This window comes from Carcharodon carcharias, chromosome 6 (genome assembly GCF_017639515.1).
Source record: "Carcharodon carcharias isolate sCarCar2 chromosome 6, sCarCar2.pri, whole genome shotgun sequence".
In the NCBI taxonomy this organism is placed as follows: domain Eukaryota; kingdom Metazoa; phylum Chordata; class Chondrichthyes; order Lamniformes; family Lamnidae; genus Carcharodon; species Carcharodon carcharias.
In genome coordinates this window covers 9,284,344-9,310,195 of record NC_054472.1, presented here as the reverse complement: position 1 = coordinate 9,310,195, position 25,852 = coordinate 9,284,344, and the positions used below count along the sequence as shown (strand labels likewise).

General features: G+C 42.6%; 2 protein-coding genes across 3 annotated transcripts in view; both read left to right on the top strand.

The window, feature by feature from the left end:
- LOC121279389 (annexin A13-like) overlaps positions 1 to 4,677 on the top strand; it is a 61,788-nt gene extending 57,111 nt beyond the window's left edge. For both annotated transcript variants that reach the window (XM_041190597.1, XM_041190598.1), the window contains exon 11: positions 2,601 to 4,677. In XM_041190597.1, coding sequence (XP_041046531.1) covers positions 2,601 to 2,720 — 120 coding nt within the window. In that variant the 3' untranslated portion in view covers positions 2,721 to 4,677. The remainder of the gene's footprint in view (positions 1 to 2,600) is intronic.
- A 7,338-nt stretch (positions 4,678 to 12,015) lies between these two features.
- Positions 12,016 to 25,821, top strand: LOC121279023 (kelch-like protein 38). Its single transcript, XM_041189772.1, has 5 exons — positions 12,016 to 12,178; positions 15,951 to 17,316; positions 21,008 to 21,113; positions 22,126 to 22,411; positions 24,851 to 25,821. Exons 2-5 carry the CDS (start codon positions 15,952 to 15,954, stop codon positions 24,852 to 24,854), a joined length of 1,761 nt encoding a protein of 586 aa, XP_041045706.1. The 5' UTR covers positions 12,016 to 12,178; position 15,951; the 3' UTR covers positions 24,855 to 25,821.
- Positions 25,822 to 25,852: the final 31 nt, after the last annotated feature.

Sequence of the window (25,852 nt, the reverse complement as noted above, 5' to 3'; positions counted from 1 at the left end):
TTTGAAATGTGAGAGAAAAAAACCCCACAACTCTGGTAATTCACACTAAATTAATGCCACTCAGTTTATTGAATAAATTAACTGTACAAAGATACTTTTAACCACAAACAAAGCAATTTGAAATCTGTCCAATTCATTGTATCAGCATCCAAATCCAAGAGTGGGGGATATCTTCAATTCCCACGCATCTTTGCAACACAACCCACATCGCCTGCTTGATCCCTCACGCACCCAGTTATAAGGTACTGGTAAGCAAAGCATGCATTTTTGAGGTTAAAAAATTCAGGCTGAAGACCAATGTAAGTATAGCACATCGTGGCTGAAAAGGGAGGGTTGACTTATACACCGAGCATGTGTAAAAACATGATTGTTGGGGCTTGAAAAATAGGGTGGTCTTATAAGCCGGGTTGATTCATGCGCCACAATTTACAACACATGAAAAACACAGGCAAGCTGGTGTTCCCTACCGTCAAGCCTTGCTAGTTCACGTATGGTTTAGTACTTGGGGCAGAGGTGAAGGCTCCTGTGGGATACAACTCATACCCCACACCTGATTTCACTTATCGCTAACCCCGGGTGACCATGAGGAGCTGCCGTGCTTTTGATGCAGTTTATCTGCCTTGAGCACCTGTCACTTATTCTCCTTAAACCTACACGTTCGTGAATAATTATAATTAAAACAAGATCTTCGGCTCAGCGAGCGGGGGAGGCGGAGCCTGCTCACCGAGGTGTAAAATGACGGATGGTGACATTGGGCATGCGTCCTGATGTCACCGCGCATCATTTAGATTTTCAGTTCAGCAGGCGCGCAGCCGAGTCGAAGGCCTATTAAGGCCATTTAAATGTCAATTAAACTAATAAAATGAGCTGCCCGTCCAACCTTAAGGTTGGTGGGCAGGAGAAGAGACCAGGCGGCCTTCGCATATTTCATGGAACCTCATTCTCCGGCAGGATGAGGTTTCATAAACGTTCTTAAAGTGTTTTTAATATAATTAATGGACACGTCCCAGCTCATGTGACAGTTTCACATGAGGGGACATGTCCTTAAAATTTTTGTGTACCTTTAGTCAATGTTTCATAACTGAGGCCCCCAACTCAGGGAGCCCCCCCTCCCCCACTGCCCGCACAGGGGGTTCTCAGTGCCTACAGGTGCGTGTCACACTGGGTGGGTTTTAATTGAACCGCCCACGTGAAATGGTGGCGTGGACACGATCGGGACACTGATCAGGTCCGCTGCCGCCTGCACCCACCCCCGCTCAACCCCCCCAACGGGGAGGGGGGGGAAATTCTACCCAAGGACTCGTGGTTACTAATATTCTTTACCATTGGATAGCAGATTAATCAGTGTAAATGCATGTAGATATTCACACAAGCCTCTCAAAATAGAGCCAGATCCTCCTGCAAAAGTAAGAGTGTGTTAACCATGTAACGACACACACCTTTATTACTGCACATACTGGCCAGCAAGTTCAGTGGATGATGACAGACACCATGAATAACGAATCCCCAGAACATGTTGCTCAGTTTAAGCAGCTCCACCACTTGCTTTCCACAAATGACGTTTCACCCCTAAGCCTCCTCGTTACTTTTTATAAACGTGCTGTGCTTGCCCATTAGTTGTCCATTGAATTTGCAGCAGAAAGTGAGGGCTGGAACTGACAGTTTTAACTACCCTTTTAACCGCATGATAATTATTAATGCACTGCTGATCAACCTCTCTGGCCCAGAATGGGAACAATTTAAACTGTTCAATCTCATTCATGCAGGTAGTCGATTCTTCTTCGGGATTTCCAAAGTATTAAAACAAAAGCAAAATACTGTAGATGCTGGAAATCTGAAATAAAAACAGAAAATGCAGGTCAGGCAGCGTCTGTAGAGAAAAACAGTGTTAACGTTTCAGGTCAATGACCCTTTATTTTCACAAATGGCATTTTCTGCTTTTATTAATAATAATACATTTTGAAGGCTTTAAATTTGTTTTTCTTACTTTTCCTCTCTGGCCTTTATTCTTTCTCTTATTCCAATCTTTCACTCTCTTTATTTCTCTTTCTGGATCTGATTTGATTCTAATTCATCCAATTCCCTTCTCTGCCATTCTGTTGTTTCTTTCTCAATCATTAGGGTCGGAATTTTTCAGCCCCTCACACTGACGGGACCTTCTAGTCCTGCTGATGTGAATAGAGATTTTAAAGCTCACTGGCCCAGCCGCAGGGAAATCCACCGCGGAGGGACTGGAAAATTCCAGCCTAAATCTCGGTGGTTAAGGAGGCAGAGTGTTGGTCCCGTTATTCACTGGTGCCCTCTCTGCTGCGTTATCTGTTCGCATTCCCAGCAAGTTACAGCACTAGGCATTTTCAAATTGAAGAGTGCAGGAAGTATTCTAAGTAACAACATACAGCACGAGATATGCCCCACTCGAGAGCAAGATCCAACCCATCTCCCCCACACACACACACACACACACACACACACACAAACACCCACCCACCCCCTGCCCCTACCTTGACGAGAAGCTACACTGCCTTTATACAAATTTGTGTTGGTGACATCCTTGGATCATATGATGTAAAGAAGCTGGATTTCATTTCTTCTGTTAACAGGTTGATCTTCCATCCATTAAGGAGAGGTATCAGGACATGTACAAGAAGTCTCTAGCAGAGGCAGTCAAATCTGAGACGTCCGGGGATTTCCAGAAAGTTCTGCTGGCCTTAATAAAATAAGAGGCAATCGAACCTGGGACACTACTTTAAGCAATGTGCCTTACAGTGTCCTGATAATATGCAATGTACAAACCCATGTTGGTTATGAGATTTGACATGGCCATGAGTATGATCCTATCATAAATTATGGCTTTTTGAAAAAAAATTATGAAGTTATTTCTTTTGGGGCGAAAGAATTTACCAATTTTGACAAATACATGAAGGGATAAAATTTTTGTGAGGTATGGGAAGAGAGCTGATGAGTGGTACTAGTTAGTAGCTCTACCAAAGAGCCAGCACAGGCCCCAATGGGCTGAACAGCCTCCTTCTGTACAGTATCATTCTATGATTAGAACCAGTGTGGTGGTGTTACAGATCACTCATGGAATCCGAGTTGCTGTAGCAACATGCACATTGTAGTCTGGAGATATAGATAGTGATGGTAGAGGCTCCAACTTTCTTTCCATCACATGGCTGACCAGGAATCTCCTCCACTCTTACCGCGTGTGTTGGAAGGATTTGCACATTGATACTAAACCTGTCTGGCCATGTCGTGAACACACCTTCCTTGGCCCTCTGATCCTGAGGTGGGACCTGAACCCAGAGCTTCTGAGGAACACACCTCATCACAAGACCTCCTTATAGGAAGCAATGTACGTTGATCCAAATGCTTTCTGTCTTAATAGCATCAGTCGTACTATTTTCTATATTTCAAACCCAAAGTTGTTCATACTTCCCAGAGAAAAAGGTATAATACTGTATATGAAGAAGAAGCAGACTGTCCAATTGGGTTCATCAGGTTAATTTGCTGGAAATTCTGGAATCTGGAGTTGTGAAAATTCAGTTCACCTCGAGGATGGATTCAAAATACTCCCAAGACTGATCAGAGGGACTCAACCTTTTGTCAGGTGTAGCTCTGTAGGTAGCACTTTCATTTCTGTATCAGAAGGTTGTGTGTTCAAGTCCCACTCTAGGATTAAGCTCCCAAATCTAGGCTGGCACTCCAGTGCAGTAAACCAAGCTCCTGTCTGTCCCCTCAATGGATACAGAAGATCCCACGCTGCTTTTTCAAAGAAGAGCAGGGGAGTTCTCCTTGGTGTCCTGGCCAATATTTATCCTTCAACCAACATTGCAAAAACAGTTTCTCTGGTCATTATCACTTTGCTTTTTGTGGGAGCTTGCTATGCACAAATTGGCTGCTGCATTTCCTATATTACAACAGTGACTGCACTTCAAAATTCATTGGTTGTAAAGCACTTTGAGATGACCTGTGGTTTTGAAAGGTGCTATAGGAATGCAAGTCTTTCTTTTAAGGGCCCAATGCAAGATATGTCCTGGGCACTCACAATGGATATGTACTCAGCACAAGCCCCAGCTTCAACCAGCTCATGATTTTCTCAAACAACTTAATCACCTCCCCTGAGAAGAGGTAAGGATGCTTGATGCGGGAAACATAAATGTCACACTGGCGCAGTAGGAGGTGTTGTTTTGAGGCTGCTAACCAATCAGCGCTCTCTTCACATACAATATAAATTGTTGTTTTCCCCTTCATATTGGTATTCATTTGAGAGTCCTGACAAGTGCAAAATGAAAAGCTCAGACATGTCTCTTTTTTCAGCAATACTTAAGGTTGATTGTAGGAGTAGTGTAAAGCGAGTGTTATTCTGAGTCCGGCCTGTTCTATCTCCGGCCCAGGAACGCAAGGATCTCATAGTGCTCGTCCAAAATGCGAAAAGGTGTACCATTCTATCACCTTAATAAGTATCAGATGCTTGGGACCAAAAAACCCAGAAAATCTAGGGGATTTTTAAGACTTGTTTGATTCATAGTTTTCCATAAAAATGACCTTTATGATCCATTGTAATTGTATGGTATAATATATTTTACCTGTATAATATAATTTTCATTTTGACACAATCAGTATAAACAGAAATGAGACCCAGGTTAATAAATTATCTTATGTTTATCATGTCAAAAATATGCTTATTCAAACTAAGTCAGAGACTCTGTTTAACATCCTTTCCAGTCAGCAGTTTATTAATATGTTGTACACACAAGGTGCCTTATTTTCCTGGATTTCACACATCAAACCATGAAAATTTCCCCTTGTCGCTGTAGTTTGAGGTACATGCAACTACAAAGTGGGCCCTTGTCAGCTCTCAGTCCCACCACAGCGCACTTAAACACTGGCCATTTGATTCCATCTCCTTAATTGTCTCAACTTGAAACACACTCCTCAAATCTTATCCTGATCCAGAAATCTTGTGATATAAACATAAGTTGGACTTGTTTAATCCAGGGAGCAATCCATGCAAGGATCGTACATCTAAATATTTATGCAAGCTTGCTTTGGAGAAATAACACACAGATCATATGAAGCAAAGCAGCAAGTTGCAAGGATTCCCCCTCGGTGATTATTCCCCGTTTGCTCTTTTGTCTTCTCCAGGATGACGAAGGGGAGCAGGGAGGAAGGGTGGAAAATTATAAATATATGAACTTTCACTCTGTACATGTATTCCACTTGTCAGCTATTTTGTGAATGAAACTTGATTAAAAAAAACTTATTTTCTGGATACAGTGAATAATATGATAGGAATATGATACAGGAATAGGAGGAGGCCATTCAGACTCTTGAGTCCAAGCCACCCATTCAATCAGATCAGATGTAGCCTTGTCTATAGCCCGCACTCAAGCAAATACTAAGCTAAAAATAATTTTGAAGGAATTCAAAGTTCAGTGCAACTGCCAATCCAGAGAAGACAGTAACAAGAGATCCCTGTAGTTTGTGCGTGAAAATCCAGGACTTCCGGAAAAAGCAGCCATCTCGTACCATGGACACCAACCCACTGAATTCCTCCGAGTAAGAGCTGGAGCTGTTTACGGCTGGAGGGGAGATCACCTTGTACAAGGGGTAGGTATTTTATAGAATGATCAAGGCTGAGGTGATGTCCAGGACTAGTCTTGACCGCCCAAGAGGGTCGAAGAGGAATTTCCCAGATTTTTCTCCCCCAAAATTCACCTGAGTCTCCTTTTAATCTGTTTTTTTTCCTCTCCCTGGAGATCACAAAGCTTTTGGGTGAAGTGGGGAGTGTCTATATTGTGATACACAGGATATGTGGACCAGAGAGTCTTTTCCTGTCCGTCATTGTTCCTATGACAGATTATGACAGCTCGTCTGATTACATATCATTCCAGAACTTACTGTTAGCACAAATATCAGGTCTTTGCCAAAACTAAAATGTCCTGAGGCTGTTCAAGGTGCCCTTTTTTTTATTTGTTCTTGGGATGTGGGTGTCACTGGTAAAGCCAACATTTATTGCCCATCCCTAATTGCCCTTGAACAGGTGGTGGTGAGCTGTTCAGAGCTGAGCAGCTTGCTAGACCATTTCAGAGATCAGTTAAGAGTCAACCATATTGCGGTGGGTCTGGAGTCACATGCAGGCCAGAGTTGATAAGGATAAACATACAAACATATGAACATACAAATTCGGAGCCAGAGTCGGCCACTCGGCCCCTCAAGCCTCTTTTGTCATTCAATGAGATCACGGCTGATCTGATTGTAACCTCAACTCCACATTCCCACCTACCCCCGATAACCTTTCATCCCCTTGTTAACCAAGAATCTATCTACCTCTGTCTTAAAAATACTCAAAGTCTCTGCTTCCATTACCTTTTGAGGAAGAGTTCCAAAGACTCATGATCCCCAGAGGGAAGAAAATTCTCCTCAACTCTGTCTTAAATGGGCGACCCTTTATTTTTAACCAGGTTGGCAGATTTCCTTCCCTATTATTTTGGCAACAATCCAATCATTTCATGATCATTATTACTGAGACTAGCATATTAATTCTAGGCCTATTAATTGAATTTAAAATCCCCCAACTGCCATGTTGGGATTTGAATTGATGTCTCCAAAGCATTAGTCTAGGCCTCTGGATTACACGTTCAGTAACATTGCCATTATGCTACCACTCCCAGCATTTAAGGTGGCTATAGAAATGCCAAGTTCTTTCTTAACAATGTGAGCCTGCTGTATCAGGCACAGCCATGGGAGAAGGGCAGAAAGGACATGCCTATCAAACGGCATGAGAGGACAAAACTCTTTCCAATCTTTCCAATTCGAGCTCTTTTCACATTGCACTTTCTATATCAACAGAGACTTTTTTTCCATTAAGGGCAATCTTGGCTGTAGCCACCAGTACAATACCCTTTCCTGTTAGATCGTAGGCTCTCATAAAGCCTTGATGTTAATGAAATCATCTGTTCAAACCTTTATTTGAAGGGGAGGAAAGAATTAAAACAAGGCACCAGGGAGACCAGGACGAGATCTACAGTTTCCATGACAAACACAGAGGGAGAGCACGGTATGCCATTACCTTCCTGCCCCTGTAACCTCCTCCAGCCTGGCAACTGTCTGGCCCCTCCGGTTGCGGCCTCTTGCGAATGCCCGAATTTCATTGCTCTACCTTCAGCTGCCTGGGCCCCCGTCTCCGGGGTTACCTTCCTAAACCTCTCCCCTCATCTAGGATGCTCCTTTAAACCTACCTCTTTGACCAGGTTTTTGGCCATCCGTCTTAATATCTCCTCACATGGCTCAGTCTCAAATTTTTGGTTGATAGTACTCCCGGAGGAAGTGCCTTTGGGACATTTTTTTTACAGTAAAGGTGCTATGCAAATGCAAGCTGATGTTGTTAAGCCAGTTCTCCACCAATGCCCAGGGATTTCCAGTGTTTCAGCCTGCTGGACAGATCTAGACAGGGCTATCCCATGTAGCGAGATACTACTTAAACTCTAATTCCTGCCAATTGGAGACGAAGCCAGAATAAGAGGCTTTAGCACTTGCATTCAGCCAACCCCCTCAGATTTGAGGAGCTAAGAGGAGGACAAGGCAAGGTCAAAAGGCAAGTGCTTTCTTTTATCAGCCTCCTCCCCCCCTTGCTCCATTAAGAATCTCCAGGAATGGGGAGCTTCTGGCCACTGCTTTCCTGGCAAGAAGCCAGGAGATTCTGCTCCAACAGTTGGATTTCTGCCCCTGTTTCCAGGCTGAAGGCCTTGGGAGTTGAGCTTTGGGTAATACCCTGCTTCCAGACATATCAAAACAAGTCAGATCATCAAATCCTAAGCACTGGGAAATGGAGGGGAATTGGCCTGACCTGGCAACAATCTCTTGGATTTCCTGAGGAGTTGCTATTATAGCTCGGCATTCAGATCAGAAATCGGGATGACCATATGACCGTTTGGGGAAGAGAGTCAAAGCAACAATTTGGATAGCTCCTGAAGAATGCAGAGAAGGGGATTGGATTACCAGGCTCCAAATCGTCTTCTGGTGAGCAGCATTATCACAAAAGATGTTTAAAAAGGACACAAAGCAGGTATAGAGAGTCATTGTCTTTAATACAGTAAAAATAACTGACATAATATGAGGTGAGATCATAACCTGAGCCTTGCTAAATCTCCCTCTGCTGGACGGAGTGTGCTGGATATACACGATAACTACAAAACATAATCAACAGATAAAAATACTGTTGCTGCAAACCAAAAGTTGTTGCTGACTATCACACTGTGATATGGACCAGGGCCATAATGTTTCTTTGCTGCCAATTTCTCTGTATGTGGGTCAACTGCAGTGCAGGTACAGAGTGACTGATGTTATTTTCCATGATGTCTCCTCTGCTATGCTAGGCCTCAGCCAAGACGAATAGTTTCCTGGCACTGGGACCACACAAATACAGTTCCGCTCCAATACTATCAGCACAAATTTTTGAGCCAGCAATCGAATTGGTCTTGCTGTGGGTTGAGGTTATTGAAAAATTAAAGGATAGCCGAAAGTGAACATGATTTTATGAGAGCAGCAAACTTAACTTTTAGTCTCCTCTTTATTACTTTCCAGCATTTATTGGTTGGAAGTTTTCCAAACATGTCATATTTTCATTGGAAGCCAAAGAGCAGAAAATTCCACCAGTTACTTGTTATAATTCTCTAGCTATCTTACTGCAAGTACTGTTCTTATGTGATTTGTTAGACTCCCTGTAACCCATCAACTCCCAACTCCATAAAGCTCCATTCCCCCTTTCTTCCACTCCTCTACATTGTACCAACCTCTGGAACTCCATCCAAACAAATCCAAGCAAACATCCAACGCATTGCGAACTGCATTAACAGAAACGTAGATTGGAATTTTCTGGCCAGGACACTATCAAGTATCATCATCAGACAGGAGAGTTTGTGGCGTCGGGGCCAGAAAGTCTGCCCATAGAATGCACAGCACAGAAACAGGCCATTCAGCCCAACTGGTCCATGCTGGTGCTCAAGCTCCACACGAGCCTCAGTCCACCCTACTTCATCTCACTCTCACACTATCCTTCCATTCCTTTCTCCTTCATATGCTTAGTGAGCTTCTCTTCAAATGCACTTATACTATTCATCTAGCCCCAGAGGTAATGAGTACCACATTCACTCTCTGGGTTAAAACATTTCTCCTGAATTCCCTGTTGAATTTATTAGTGACTGTCTTCTATTTATGACCCCTAGATTTTAACTACCCGACAAGTAGAAACATTTTTAAAAATTCCTCCATGGGATGTGGGCATCGCTGGCTAGGCCAACATTTACTATCCCATCCCTAATTGCCCTTGAGAAGATGGTGGTAAGCTGCCTTCTTGAACCGCTGCAGTCCATGTGGTGTAGGTGCACCCACAGTGCTGTCAGGAAGGGAGTTCCAGGATTTTGACCCAGCAACTTTGAAGGAACGGATATATTTCCAAGTCAGGATGGTGAGTAGTTTGGAGGGAAACTTCCAGGTGGTGATGTTCCCATGTATCTGCTGCCCTTGTCCTTCTAGATGGTAGCGGTCGAGAGCTTGAAAGGTGCTGCCTAAGGAGCCTTGGTGAGTTGCTGCAGTGTTGCTGCATCTTGTAGATGGTACACACTGCTACTACTGTGCGTTGGTGGTGAAGGGAGTGAATGTTTGTGGATGGGGTGCTGATTAAGCGGGCTGCTTTGTCCTGGATGGTGTCAAGCTTCTTGAGTGTTGTTGGAGATGCACTCATCCAGGCACGTGGACTGTATTCCATCACACTCTTGACCTGTACCTTGTAGATATAGACAGGCTTTGGGGAGTCAGGAGGTGAGTTACTTGTCGCACTATTCCTTGCCTCTGACCTGCTCTTGTAGCCACAGTATTTATATGGCTAATTCAGTTCAGTTTCTGATCAATGGTAACCCCCAGCGTGTTGAATGTGGGGAATTCAGTGATGATAATGCCATTGAACATCAAGGGGCAATGGTTGGATTCTCTCTTGTTGGAGATGGTCATTGCCTGGCACTTGTGTGGCACAAATGGCACTTGCCACTTGTCAGCCCAAGGCTGGATATTGTCCAGGTCTAGCTATATTTTGACGTGGACTGTTTGAGTATCTGAGGAGTCGCGAATGGTGCTGAACATTGTGCAATCATCAGCGAACATCCCCACTTATGACCTTAGAATTATGATGGCTGTCACACAATGGTTTTCCTAAACCTTTTAAAAAATGCCTTTCCACATTGTTTCCAATGGCCAAACTTCTGTGGGAACTATTAAAACATAATGTGGAGAGTATTTTAATGTCTCTTTTAGCCTGTGAGAAATTTCATTCACAGCACAAGCAATTCAGAAATGAAACCCACATGAAGTTTGTCAAATCCAGGCATTTGGGAGTGTTTTTCTCTGGATCCCAAAATGGGGTCCACATCACCATTATCAACACAGCAGCCAGAACTTAGTATAGTAAGTTGAATATTTACAAATAAAATATAAAGCAAGCTGCAAATAGCCAAAAGGTCCAAGTAAACATTATCAAAAAGATTAAGCGTTTTCCTGAGTCATTTTGCTGCAATATAAATTGGGAAATACTTCTGAAATAATCAGTACTGGAACTAAATGGTTGATGGAGATGAGAATCCAGTAAGCACTTTGGCCGGGGTCTTGTCACGGGTGGGATGGAAGATTTGGCTGACCAGCAAAAGGTCCGTTGACCTCGAGTGGGAATATCCGGTCCAGTGGCGGGTGGGACAGGAAAGTCTTAGCCTTTGTTCTTAAACGTGTATGCTTTGCTGCCCTCGCAAACTTATCCTAGGCCCATGTGAAAGAAATGAAACAGTGCCAGCTGGCTCAGTGGCTAACACCCTTACTTTGGAGTCAGAAGATCACAAGGTTCTAATCCCTACTCCAGAAACCTGAGCACTGAATCAAGGCTGAAACTCCCAGCGCAGTACCGAGGGAGTGCTGCACTGTCAGAGGTACACCTTCTGGATGAGATGTTAAACAGAAGCCCCCACCTGTTCTCTCAGTTGAATGTAAATGATCCCATGGTAGTTTTCTTCTGCTATCCTGGTTGATATTTAGCTCTTAGCCAATGTATCACTAAAAACAGACTGTGCAGCCATTAGCACATTGCTGTTGTGGAACTATTTCGAAGAAGAGCAGGGGAGTTTCCTCCCCTTCCCTCCCTCAATCACCTCCCCCGCTCCACCCAGTCACTTGGTCAATATTTATCCCTAAATATCCAAAAGAAAACAGATGATTTGGATATTATCTCAATGCTGTTTGTGGGAGTTTGCTGTGCACAAATTGGCTGCTGCTCTTCCGACATTGCAACAATGATCACAATTCAAAAGTACTTCATTGGCCTTTGGGACATTGCGAAAGGTGCTATAGAAATGGCAAATCGGTTGGTCTTTTTTCTTTTTATTACTCTCCTGAAGCTTTAAAAAAAATGATTTTGACAACTGTGCTTAAGAAAAGTTTGGCAGAAGTTCAATTATTCAGGGGGTAGGGGGATGGGTGGTGGCATGTGGGGATGAACTTTCAAAAAAAACTTATTTCAAATTGTAAGAACAGTGATTGCAGAAATCCCCCTCCCATCCTGCACAAATTTCTCCGAATGTTCTGCAAAGCAACAAAACTCCCCCTTAATGTGCTAATGGAAACTGGAGCTCGGAGAAATTAATCCAGGCTTAGCAACAGTTGGCGTTGGTTTCCATTGGATAAGTCGCTGGCTTAAAGTAGGTGAGGGTGCATCTTGCTGTTCATCTCTGCCTGTGCACAGAGCTAAAAAAAACAAGGCCCCCAAAGAGCTGGCATCAAAATGTTACTTGGCTTAGCTCACCCTTCAGTGCAAACAAGTAACTGAAAAGTCACATGTGCTATCAGCTGCAAGTGCACACTACCCTATTAATAGTCCTGGAATGTAGACACTGTTATGCGCCTGAGCGCTCAACTAAATACAAGTATCAAAGGAAGGTTGGCTGCTCATTAACAAATCTGGAAAATATTAATTCGGGAAAATTCACTGCCGTTGCTCAACGGAGGTCCTTCACTTTCCCTTCTCGTGTGCGTGTGTGCGTGTGTGTGTGGCATCAAGTCAGAAAAGAAGAGGGAAATTCAACGCAATACAGAAGACTGTGCTCTGAACCCCACAACCACGAGAAGAAACATCATTCAGGTAGTAGAATAATCTGTTAGAAATTTAGCTAGTGTCCACCCACTGCAAGACCGCATTGAATCTTTCCAGTAACTTGTAGTCTTTGTGTGCTTGTCACTTCCTTGCACACAAGTTTAAAAATGATATTATACTTAAATAGAATTCTTTGGCAGAGTTGGTGAAATGTCTTGTATGGATTTCATGAATAATTGCTCCTGAAATATTTACATGTAAGGTCCATTACACAGAAAGTTATTGTGCTTTGATAGAATGTCTTTCCTGCAAAATTCTGGCTTCAAATTTCCTAGAGAATGTTTGCAATGGGCGAATTATGAGGAGGAGCTGGGCAGGGGGAAAGAGGAGGAGATGGTGGAGTAGTGGTAATGTCACTGGACTAGTAATCCAGAGGCCTGGGCTAATACTTTGGGGACACAGGTTCAAATAAATAAATGCTGGTGTAGCCAGCAATGCCCACATCCCGTGAAAGAATGTGAAAGGAAAAAAACATTGATTTTCGCGATAACCCATCTGGTTCGCTAATGTTCTTTAGGGAATGAAATCCACCATCCTTACCTGGTCTGGCCTACATGTGACTCCAGACCTGCAGCAATGTGGTTGACTCTTAACTGCCTCCTGAAATGGCCTAGCAAGGCACTCAGTTCTAGGGCAGTTAGGGATGGGCAACAAGTTCTGGCCTTGCCAGCGACACCCACATCCCACGAAAGAATAACAAACAAGGCAGGAATTGGGTGACATTTAAATGGTCTTCCTGCCCACATTGCCTTTCCACTTGCCAATGCAATATAAAGAGTGGTACTGGTGTGAAGCAACCATGAAATTCCTCAATGTTGTGCCATTGGTGCTCTTGGCATTTGTGCACTCTGCCAAGTGGCCCTCAGAAGTGGCAATGCCAGCCCTCTCAACAAAACTGTAACAAAACTATCACTTGCCATGAGGCTTAATCTGAAAGCTTCTTCAGATTGACCAACTTGGCTTGAGCTCAGGAGCCAGCCAATAGTTTGAATTTCTCCCCTTCCCCACCATACCTCCCCCAACCCTGTCCACCAATCTCCCAAACAGCAGATCACCCATCTGCACCAATGCTGTCCCAATGAATTCTGAGTCAGAGGCAATGGGTGGAGGTCCTGTCTCATCATAAATATAGCAGCAGAGGAGGACCCCACATTTTCACAATCTTTTTGATGGTAACTTCTGTCCTATTATTGATATCCTGTCTTGTAAATATATCACCGTTCCTTCGCTGTCACTGGGTCAAAATCCTGGAGCCCCCTCTCTAACAGCACAGTGGGTGCACCTACATCACATGGACTGCAGCAGTTCAAGAAGGTGGTTCACGACCACCTTCTCAAGGGCAATTAGGGATCTGCAATAAATGCTGGCATAGCCAGGGATGCCCACATCCCATGAAAGGGTAAAAGAAAAATCATTGTACAGCCATGCCCAAAGTTAGTACAAATCAAATGTCGCCACTGGGGTGCCAATTCCATGATGAAGGCTGCCTTTAAGCTTGATGCAATCAAGCTTTGTCTGGATGAGTTAAGCTCAAGTTAGCACCTCTTGGGCATGAGGGGTAGGGGCCAGACTGAGGGGATGAAGGTTGTGTTGAGGGATGAGGGAGCAGTTGAACAAATCAACGGCTACAGGAGTGTTGTGCCGAAGGGCAGGCTCAAGGGTAGGTATTTGGGAGATTGAGACTGCAATCGTAAGGAAGTGACTTTCCAGGGACAGACACAGACACAATTAAGGATGAGGGTGAGTAAGAGGCTGGAATAGAACACAAGGAAATAGTCAGAGATGGTGTTGTCAGTAGAAGTTGGTGATGTTGAGGAGATAGCTGCAAGCATTTGTAGGAGCAAACCAATCAGATGCTGCAGGGAGTGATATGATGTTGGTGGTGCTGTTTCTTGAGGATGTAACTAGTAGAATAGATAAAGGGGAACCAGCAGATGTAGTATACTCCAATTTCCAAAAGGTGTTCGATAAGGTGCTTATTATGACACAGCCGATGGTAAAGGCTGAGCGGCTCAAATCCCAGAGGGAAACTTGAAACAAATGTCACAACCTATTCTTGCAATTTTTATGTTTCAAGATGTAGGCTTTGAATTCAGTAGTAATAAGACCACCGAGTCTCAAGAGGTTTTTTATAAAACTAAATTAAACATTTATTAATACAAGAAAAATTGTAAGTTCATACATATATCCATGAAATTACCTCTATAATAGCTACAAAAATCCTCTAATTAATCTGACTCTCACTTACACCCCCGATAAGGCAACAGTAAAACTCATAGATTTAAAGAGACCCCAGGCAAAGCACATTTGACCTTACAAATGCAAAATTAGGTTCCTTGCAAGTTAGTTCCTTGCATTCACAGTTGCAGGCATACAGGCTGGTTAGATTTTAAATGCTTCTGCCTTACACACACAAACTCCTTTCTGTTTATACCTGGCTTTTCCTTTGAATGTAAATTTTTTTATCATATCACTAGGCTTTTAATTTTTCCTCTTCTAACAATAACATCCCTTGATTCCGCCAATTTTATTAGTAAGTTGGAAAAAAAAACACATTGCTTGGGACCTTCTAGCTAGGTGTAAGATTTCACCCAATATGTTGAATGCTTTATCTAAAAATGCAAATTGCTCCCTTGACACCTTTGTTTCTAAACTTCCCCATGTTTATCTATTTACCATTTCAAACCTACTTCTTTCTATACATCAAAGCCTCTAGACCAGCTGGCTTTAATCCAATTAAGACACACATACATATACACACATAGACACAGACACCACTAAACTCTATTTTAAAAACTAATTTGCAATAACATTATAGACATTAATTTCTTCATGACAGTGCCACACAAAACATTAATACATGATAAAGGCTCATGGAGGTGGGGATAATATATTAGCATGGACAGGATTAGTTACAGACAAGGGGTAGGGGTAAATGAGGTATTTTCAAGTTGGCAGGCTGTAACTAGTGGAGACCCACAAGGATCACTGCTAGGGTGTCAGCTGTTTGCAATCTATATTAGTGACTTAGACACAGAGACAGAGAATAACGTATCTAAGTTTGCTAATGATACAAAGCTAGGTGGAAAGGTAAGCTGTGGGAAGGACACAAAGATGTTACAAAGTGACATGGACAGGTTAGATTTGCAGGCAACAAGATGGCAGATGGGGTGTTATTTGGGGAAGTGTGAGGTTATTCACTTTGGTCATAAGAATAGAAAAGCAGAATATTTTTTTAAAAGGTGCAACACTTGTAAACGTTGATGTTCAAAGAGACTTGGGTGTACTCATGCAAGGAACACACAGTTAATATGCAGATACAGCAGCTAATTAGGAAAGCAACTGGCATGTTGGCCTTTATTGCAAGGGGATTGAGTACAAGAATAAAGAAGTCTTGCTACAATTGTACGGGTCTTTGGAATACTGTGTGCAATTTTGGTCCCCATATTTAAGGAAGGCCTTGCCAACGATACACATCCTATGAATGAATAAAAAAAACACAGGGTTCAGGTCACAATTGAGTCACTTTTGAGGCTTGTGATAAAATGTAATCTCTGCTCATCCATGAACAACCCATATCCATGATTTTGTGTTTTTATTGCAGGATCACTTACAGAATTTTTATATCATTTGCATGTTTAATTTGCCATTCTTCCTGAGCTACCACAAACAAGCATGTAGAACTGAGTTGTAGAGTTGCAACTTCAAGAAAGAACAATCATTGTGAATTTCAGTGTTTATAAAACCTTCTGTTTTCCAGCATGAATGAAGATAGTCAAGATATGCTTCTCCACAAGTGTTTCCATTTCAAAGAAACGGACCTGTCTTATCAATTATTAAAACAGCTTAATGCCCTACGGCAAGAGGAGATATTGACCGATGTCATTCTTTGTGCTGGAGACAAGGAAGTCCCTTGTCACCGAAATGTATTGGCATCAAGTAGCCCTTATTTCAGGGCCATGTTTTGCAACAACTTCAAAGAGAGCTTCCTAACCCGTGTCCATTTGTTGGGGATCCATGTGGACATTCTAACTCAGATTGTGGATTATGTCTATACTGGAGAGATCACCATAAATGCAGCAAATGTTTTTTGTTTGATGGAGGCAGCTGGTATTTACCAGTACCCCAAAGTGCTTGAGGCGTGCTCATTATACTTGCAAAATCAATTATCGGCTGAGAACTGCCTTGGCATGGTGAGAATGGCCCAAATATTCAACTATGCAAGTTTGGAGAAAAAGGCAAAAGCAATCGCCTTGCAACGCTTCCCGGAGGTTGCATCCTCTGAGGACTTGAAAGAGCTCTCCTGCACTGAACTTGCGGACTATCTGGGAGATGATGAACTCTGTGCCGAGGAAGAGCAGGTTTTTGACACGCTCACAACCTGGATCAACCATGACCCAAAGACCAGGCAGAAACACGTGCATGAGCTCCTTGAGAAAGTTCGACTCCAGTATGTCCACCCCACCTACCTATTTCACTTCATTGCCAATAATCCCTTTGTTCAGTCATCGCCTGTTTGCAGAAGCATCTTGGAATCAGCCAGCCGACTGCTCTTTTCCTTGAGCCCTTCAAACAGCCCTGACATTATGCCCATGTGGTATGTCCCACGCAGGTACCCCTCCCAGGAGTTCCTGGTCATTATTGGAGGGAGGAAGAGTAACCAGCAGATTACAAGAGAGGCATTACTATATGATTCAAGGACGCAGCAGTGGCTGGCACTTTCTAAGCTTCCTCTAAATCTCTACAAAGCTTCTTCAGTGTGTTTACACAGTAATATATACATCCTTGGAGGACTGATCATTGATAATAAGAAGACTGTTGTAAGTGCAAGTGTTTATAGTTTCTCTTTGAAAGTGAACCGTTGGAGGTCTGAAGTAAATATGTTGGTGCCATGCTACTCTCATCAGACGATAGCGCACATGAACTATATTTTCTCCCTGGGAGGGATTGGGCCAAGTCAAGAGACACTGAATACACTACACAGATATGACAGCATTTTCAGCATCTGGGAATCAATGGCACCCATGCCCGTTGCTGTGCTCCACCCAGCTATGGCTGCCAAGAACCAAAGACTCTATGTTTTCGGTGGAGAAGACATTGTAAAGAATGCCGTTCGCCTGATACAGGTATAGCCTTCAGGCCCATCCTCCCCTGGTTGCAGTTTTTTTACATACAGATATGCACGTGTTGGAAATCCAGAGGTCATGAAAGGTGCTATATAAATGCAAGTCTTTCTTTGCTTTTTAATGTAGGAGCAAGGTAATAACCCAAAATATGCCTCTTCATATCCTCTTTCCCTGATATTATTATTTTAGATTGCTTTTGCATTTCACTATAATTGCACCTAATTCCCCTCATATGCTCCAATATTTGCTTCTCCTCATCCTAATGACTAAAATTCTTCATCACTTGCTCTAGCTACCCTCACCTCAAGACCATTGGTGTCAGTTCAGTTTAGGTGCATGAAGATCTTCCCTTGCCTCGGGAACCCTAGTGTCCAACACTAGTAAGCAAATCTGACAATATCACAGGATTGAGTGGGTTTAAGTCACAGATGGAAACACTTCAAGAGAAACTTGCTTAGCCCAGTTGTTTGCAGCAGTATTTATTCCACAGCTCCTGTTTGCTTACAACGAGATTCTTAATTATAGTTTTGATTTATTGGAAGTCACTGCGTTCAGAAAATTCTGGCAATTTGTCACCTCATCCATCAATAATGCTGCTAATCAGACTACACCGAATATAAACATCAAGAAGGTTCATCCAAGGTCAGGTCTAATGAGACTGAAATTAATCACAGATTTGTGTTTTAAACATTAGCATACATTAGGAATTAATGAGTCACTGGCAAAAAGAGGATTTGAAAAAAGAGCCTTAATTGAGACAGAGCCTACTGAGTCAGGCTGATTTGAACCTAAACTAACCGCTGGTTTCCAGAGATAGGGGTCTGAGTCCCGAACAAGTAAATACCTCGGGAGTATTCAGATTAACATTGCACTATGAATATTAGTCTCTGAGTAACACATGCATCATCATCAAGATGCAAGTTATTGGCAAGTTAGATTAAATTTAATATGAGTCGATAGGTTAATCCAAACCAGAAAATGAGACGATCAACATTGACACACTCAATAACTCGTGTACTCATATCACCTGAGAGACTGAGGTGAAATATCAACTGCTGCATCTCCTGTTGTAAAGCCACTGACACAGTGAGGACTTTATGAGAGTTGTGTAAAATACTGACCTGCAATTATTGGAAAGGGAATAGAATGTAAAAGTAGTCAAGTTTTACTGCAGCTGTAAAGGGCATTAGTTAGACAACATCTGGAATACTGTAATAAAAGCAAAATACTGCGAATGCTGGAAATCTGGAACAAAAACAGAAAATGCTGGAAAAGCTCAGTAGGTCTGACAGCACCTATGGAGAGAGAAACAGAGTTGACTTGACTCAAAACTTTAACTCTGTTTCTCTCTCCACAGGTTTGTCAGACCTGCTGAGTTTTTCCGGCATTTTCTGTTTTTGTATCTGGAATACTGTGTATGATTTTGATCTCCTTATTCAAATCCATTAGAAGCAGTACAGAGAAGGTTCACTCAAGTCATCCCTGGGAAGAAGGGCTTATCCTATGAAGAAAGGGTGAACAGAGTGGACTGTACCCATTGGAGTTTGGAAGAACAAGAGGCGATCTCATTGAAACATATAAGATCCTGAGGGGATACTGGGAGGATATTTCGACTCGTGGGGGAGACTAGAACTAGGGGAGACAGTTTAAGAATAAGAGGTCTCCCTTTTAAAACTGAATTGAGGAGGGTTTTTTCTCTCAGAGTATATGGAATTCTTTTCCCCATAGACCAATGGAGGTTGGGTCATTGAATTTATTCAAGGCAGAGTTAGACAGATTTTTGAAAGACAAGTCAAGGGTTATGGGGCGTATGACAGGAAAGTGAAGTTGAGACCACAACCAGATCAACCATGATCTTATTGAATGGTGGAGCAGGCTCGAGGGGCCAAATGGCCTACTCCTGCTCCTAAGTTCTATATTCCTATGTCCTAAGTCATTTATTTGACTTAGAATTAACTGGCACAAATTGCAGGGTATCAGTGTACTAACTCACAGCAATGGAATTGCACTCTCCTCACCAATCCACCTTCAGTTCACAGGTGTACCTGAAAACAGTGCAGCCTTTTAAGAGCCATGTAAGCAGGGGGGTGGGGTTTCACATGCTGTGACTCCCACACTGTCATAGTCCAGTAGCAAGGTCCAATCATGAAAAACAGGGCACAGGTTTCCTGCAGGTAGCATTCCTACAGTGCAATTTCTGGAATCATACAGCTCAGAATGAGGCCATTCAGCCCAGCTTTCCTATTTGAAAGAACTATCCAATTAGTCCCAATCCTCCTGCTCTTTCCCCACAGCCCTGCAAATTTTTCCTTTTCAAGTATTTATCAATTCTCTTTTGAAAGTTACTACCTGCCTACATCTCCTTTTAGGGATTGTGTACCAGATTATTAGAGAAAAAAAAATCCCCTTCACCTCCCCTCTAGACCTTTTACCAATTACGGTAAATCCATGAGCTCTGGTTAATCGTTTCCTGCCAGTAACTGGAAAACATTTTCTCTTTACTTACTTGATCAAAACCTTTCATGAACTTGAACACCTCCATTAAATCTCCCCTTAGCCTTCTCTGCTCTAAGGAGAACAATCCCTGCTTCTCCAGTCTCTCCACATAACTGAAGTCCCTGGAACCATTCTAGTACCTGCCTTGACATCCACCCTAAAGTGTTGTGTCTAGAATTGAATGCCATACTCCAGCTGTGGCCTAATCAGTGATTTGTAAACATTCACTATAACTTCTTTGCTTTTACACAGAGTTACGTAGAATTTACAGCGCACAAACAAGTCATTCAGCTCAGCTGATCGATGCCAGTCTTTACATGAGTCTCTTCCCACCCTATCTCATCTCACTCTATCAGCATATACTTCTATTCTTTCCTCCCTCAAATGAGTTTACCTATCTTCCCCTTAAATGCATCGACACTATTCAACTCACCCATTCCTCGTGGTAGCGAGTTCCACATTCTCACCCCCTCTGGGTAAAAATATTTCTCCTGAGTTCACTATTGGATTTATTAGTGACTCCCATGTACTGGCCTGGGGTGGTGGGTGGTGGGGTGTTACTAGTCAGCTGGTGTGTGGATCAGATTAGCACTCACAGCATGAGGTTTGAACCTTATTCTAGCTGAAGCAGCCTCAGGGCCTACCCCTGCCCCCTGCCCGCAGTTAAAAAAAATCATGGCATTTTACTATGTTTCGGCAACTAACTTATATTTATTTACACTTTCACGGGATGTGGGCATCGCTGGCTGTACCAGCATTTGTTGCCCATCCCTATTTGCCATCTAGAAGGCGGTGGTGAGCTGCCTCCTTGAACCGCTGCAGTCCATGTGGTGTAGGTACACCCACAACGCTGATAGGAAGGGAATTTCTAATAATCATCAAGGGAGTGCCTCCAGGCAGAAGACTGAAGATGATCTTATGTTAATGGTCCCTGGAATCTTCCTCAGAAGCAGAAACAAAATTTCCAAGTTTACCCTATCTGGCCATTTCACGACTTTAAAGACCTTTATCAGGTCACCCAACAACCTTCTCTTTTGAAGGGGAATCAGCCCCACCCAGTTCAGCCTTGATAGTTTAGCAGCAAGCATTTTTAAAAGCAGCAAAGTCAAAGCACCAGGAAGGTTTGGTCCAAAGAGTTTGAATTGTATTTTTCTGCATTACCTTTGAAGTGTTTTAATTCTGTATTGTTATTTAGGTTTACAATATATCAAGGAATATGTGGTTCAGAATGGAGACAAGGATGGTTAAAAACATCTGTGCACCTGCAGCTGTGATTGGCGACAAGATTATTATTGTTGGAGGTAAGATGGAATAGATGCAATAATAGCAACTCAGAAGATTGGCTTTAAGATAACACTTTAGCCCAGAATCTGTTAGGTTGGGCCATTACACAGTTGCTAATGGTGCAGCGAGAGGCAACAAATCATCTGAGACCTCAGTGACCAATGGGATTAACAGTCTATCTCCTTAACCAATGAAATTTAAGGATTGAGAAGGAAACCGAGGAATGATGGAGAAGGAAGTCAGATGAAATAGAGTCACATCAGGTCCAGAAATAGAAATAAACAGAGGGAAAGAAAGATTTGATTAAGAGAGAGAGAGAGCAAAGAGACAATGAGAAAAGTAGGAAAGAAATTACAATTTAAAATTTAAGAAACTTCAAAGAACAATTTACTACCTGCAGGAATGAGACTCAATAGGTTCAATTGTTCCCTTTCCGGGCTGTAGTGGTTGAGTGTCAGTGCATGGACATAAATTCCCTGATTAAAAGAGTCCTTACGTTGTTAAGTGCCAGCCTTCACATTCCGCGGCAAGTTCAATTTGTACTTACGGTGCAAATCCAGCAACTTCCTGAAACCCCACGGGGGGATTGAGGGTCACTTCCTGATTGCACAAGGTTCATGATGGAGTAGCTAAAATCATCCCGCAATTTTGTGCAAAGGTGGAGGCAAAAGAGCCAAATTGCACGATTCTGAAGAAAAGCAGAGGAGTTCTTCACGGTGTCCCAGCCAATATTTAACCCCCCCACCCCCCACCAATCAACACCACCAAAATGGATTATCTGGTCATTATCTAATCGCTGTTTGTGGGATCTTGCTGTGCGCAAATAGGCAGCTGCATGTCCTACTTTACAGCAGTGTCTACACTTCAAAAAGCACTTCATTGGCGGTAAAGCATTTTGGGATGTTCTGGGGTGATGAAAGGTACTATAGAAATACAAGCCTTTCTTTCCCAATATCTTAATTAAAAACTTTACCGTTCAAAGAATTATTGCTTTGTTACTTTTTTAAATGTGGTTTTTGCCCCCTCCAGGATATACAAGAAGAGTGATTGCCTTTGACACAAAGTCAAGCCAATTTGTAAAATGTGCCGATATGAAAGAGAGGAAGATGCATCACGGAGCTACTGTTATAAACAACAAGGTCTATGTTACTGGAGGACGTTACATCACATCAAACAACAACATTGAAGACAGTGATGCGTTTGATTGCTATGACCCGGAGACAGACAGCTGGATATCAAAAGGAAGGCTGCCACAGAAACTGTTTGACCATGGCTGTTTAACACTGCATAGCATCTTCCACAAGTCCCCTACGCTGTAAGTGTTATAACAGTCATAAAGTCATCGGGCAGAATTTTACGTGGGCGGGACTTTCCAGTCCTGCCGAAGTCAACGGACTTTTGAACGGCTCACCACATGTTATGGCCCTAACCCCACCACGACGGGGCTGTAAAATTCCACCCATAAGGTCATTACGGCACAAAAGGAGGCTATTCAGCCCATTGAGTCCACGCTGGCCCTCTGCAGAGCAATCCAGTCCCGTGCCTCCACTCTATCCCCATATCCCTGCAACTTTATTTCCCTCAAGTGTCTACCCAATTTCCTTTTGAAATCGTTGATCATTTCTGTTTCCACCACCCTCGTGGGCCGTGAGTTCTAGGTCATTACCACTTGATGCGTAAAACAGTTCCTGTATCTTTTGCCCAAAACCTTAAATCTTTGTCCCCTATTCCTTGTACCATCAGCTAATGGGAACAGCTTTTCTTTCTCGACCTTATCTAAACCTGTCATAATCTTATACATCTCTATCAGATTTCCCCTCAATCTCCTTTGCTCCAATGAGAACAACCCCAGCTTCTCCAATTCCTTGTAGCTAAAAACTCCTCATCCCTGAAGACCATTCTGGAAAATCTCCCTCCGTATCCTCTCAGGGACCCTCACATCCTTCCCAAAATGTGGTGACCGGAACTGGATGCAATACTCTAGTTGTGGCCTAACCAGATATTTATTAAGGTTCAGCCTAACTTTCCTGCATTTGAACTTGATGCCTCTATTTATAGCCAGTGAAGTAGTAACAGGTTCAGGCAGAAAATGACCTTTGCTTCATCTAGCCTCCCTATGTATAGTATTCCTTTGTTGTCTGTCTTAATAACCCTGAATCCCACTTGTTGATAAGGACCAATCTGGTCCTTTTTCACTTCTTGTTCTACCACTTGTGCCAGGAATCTACCCCACATACTAATTATACTTCGTAAAAAAAATGTTCCGCTTGCACTTACTCGTTTTTTGTGATTCATTTCTAAATATGACCCATTTTGCTTAAATTCTGTACCCAAAAGAAATGCTTAGTGGAATCTAATGTGGAGGAAATGTGTCTTGTTCGAGCTGTTTTACTCATCACTCAGTATTCACCCTCTTTGACTATCAGCCTGAATGTGCAACAAGTGATCCATGGAATATGGGCCAATATTATTTTCTGCCTCAATGTGCCTGAAACGGTCATATTTTTAAGCATGTCTGTCCCATATCCTCTCCGTCTTTCCTTCTCAAGAGAGAAAAGGCGCAAGGTCTTTGTCTTAGTTCTGGGATCAACCGTCTCTCTACCGCTTCTCATAACTGAATATTGTTTTTGAAATAGAATAAACATAGTGTGAATTTACAGAACACAGCCACTGGCAGAGGCAAGCCAGTGTTTATCGGTGCTGGTTCCCAAGCTCAGATAAATGGGGGAGGTTAGTGGCAGGAAGAGCATCGGCTGTAAAACCACCCACCAAATCCAAAAAGAAGATAGTTGATATGAAGGCGATTAACCAGCCACCAGAGAAAAGAAGAATTGAAGGAAGGATTGGGCTATAGTGGGCTTGTGTGATGGAACAGGATTTGCTCACCATACCTGATAGCTAGTATAACAGGGTAATGTTAATAAAAATTATAAAATTGCACCATTTAATTGTATCTGAAACATGTTGACATTTGACCTGATGGGCTACAAAGTGGATGCAGTTGTTCTTTTTAAGTCATTGATTAAAAATGCATTCGCAATCTGCCTTAACTCTTTGCCCAAGAGTTTGGAGCCACGGCTCAGTGGGTAGCACTCTCACCAGCATTCACAAACACAGATGACCTGGTCAGTATCACATTGATGCTTGTGGGAACTTGCTGTACGCAAATTGGCTGCTGCATTTCCTACATTACAATAATGACTACACTTCAAAAGCACTTCATTGGCTGTAAAGTGCATTGGGACATGCTCAAGTTGTGAAAGATGCTATGTGCATGTCTTCTCCTTGTGTCCAAGTGACCTACTCTTCTTGCTGTGCCTGATGTAACAAAGGTTTCTGTTTGGATGGTTGTTTGAAAAGAAAAGTCATGAAATACATTTTTGTGGCGTGGTGAAGATAAAATGACAATTGCTGCGTTATCTCTACAATATCAATACTTGTGTTTTCACTGGCTGGATAAAGACTGCAGGAGGAACTCTTTTTTAAAATAATCCCGATATAATTCTCGAAAAATAATCTAGAGGCAGTACTTAGGGAAACTTATACCTTTAAACTGTAGAAGGAATGGAAGCATAAAGAAAATGAAAGCTGCCTCAATAGAAGCTTCTTTGAATACATTCTGTGCACTTCAGCAAGGTGCGGATATGTCTTGGCCAATATTAACTAATGCCCTTTTTAAATGTGGATGTTTTAAATGGTGGGACTGTATTTCCAAAGCTGTAAGTGATTTATTTTGATGTTTATGTCTTTACAGTTGATTAACTCAAAGATGGACGAGCCGATGCCTCTTCTACTGAGGATCTATCTCTGGCTTCTGATTAGGAGAAGTCAGAGAAAACCAAACAGTTGCTAGTAAGGGTGGGCTGCAAGTTAAAAAGCTCGTCAGAGTCAGCTATTGGATCAAGCAATAGCGTGCAAGATGCAGTGCGAGGAAAATATCTTGACAGCCAGAGTCTCCAGGAGGTCTCCTGAGAAAAGGCTGACATCAGCAAGAAAGCAAGCAGACGTTTCATCCTTGACTCCGCAAAGCACCTCCCATAGTGAGGGGGGAAAATCAGTAATAGAGTTATCCCAGGCTACTGACTCAAGCTCCCCAAGCGAGTGCATCACTTGGTCATAAGGAAAAGCATTTATATAGCACCTTTCACAGACTCAGGATGTCCAAAAGTGCTTATAGTCAATTAATTACTTTTGAAATGTAGTCACTATTGTAATGTAGGAAACATGGAAGCCAATTTGTGCACAGCGAGATCCCACGAGCACATAAACTGTTTTAGAGAAGTTGGTCTTCTTTGAAAAAGTGCCATGGGATCTTTCTTAGTCCACATGAGAGGGACAATAGGGTCTCCATTTACTGCTTCATCTGAAAGATGGTGCCTCCAGCAGTTCAGCACTCCCTCAGTGCTGTACCGGGAGCGTCAGCTTGGATCTCGTGGTTAAGTCTCTGGAGTGAGTCTTGAACAGACAGTCACGTCTGACTCAGAGACTAAAAGCAGTACCCACTGAGCCAAAGCTGACAACAGACTGCCTTGTAACCACATAGAGAAAGAGAGGGGTTGATAACATCATTTAAAAAGAATCAGTATAATAAAAGTGTTGCTCATTCAAATGAGATTAATCATACTGTCTAACTGACCGATTTTTATCTAGTAGAACTGTTCATTTTAAGTTGATGATGCAAGATAGCATTAATTACAGTATAGAGTCATAGAGTTACACAGCACAGAAACAGGCCCTTCAACCCATCATGTCCGTG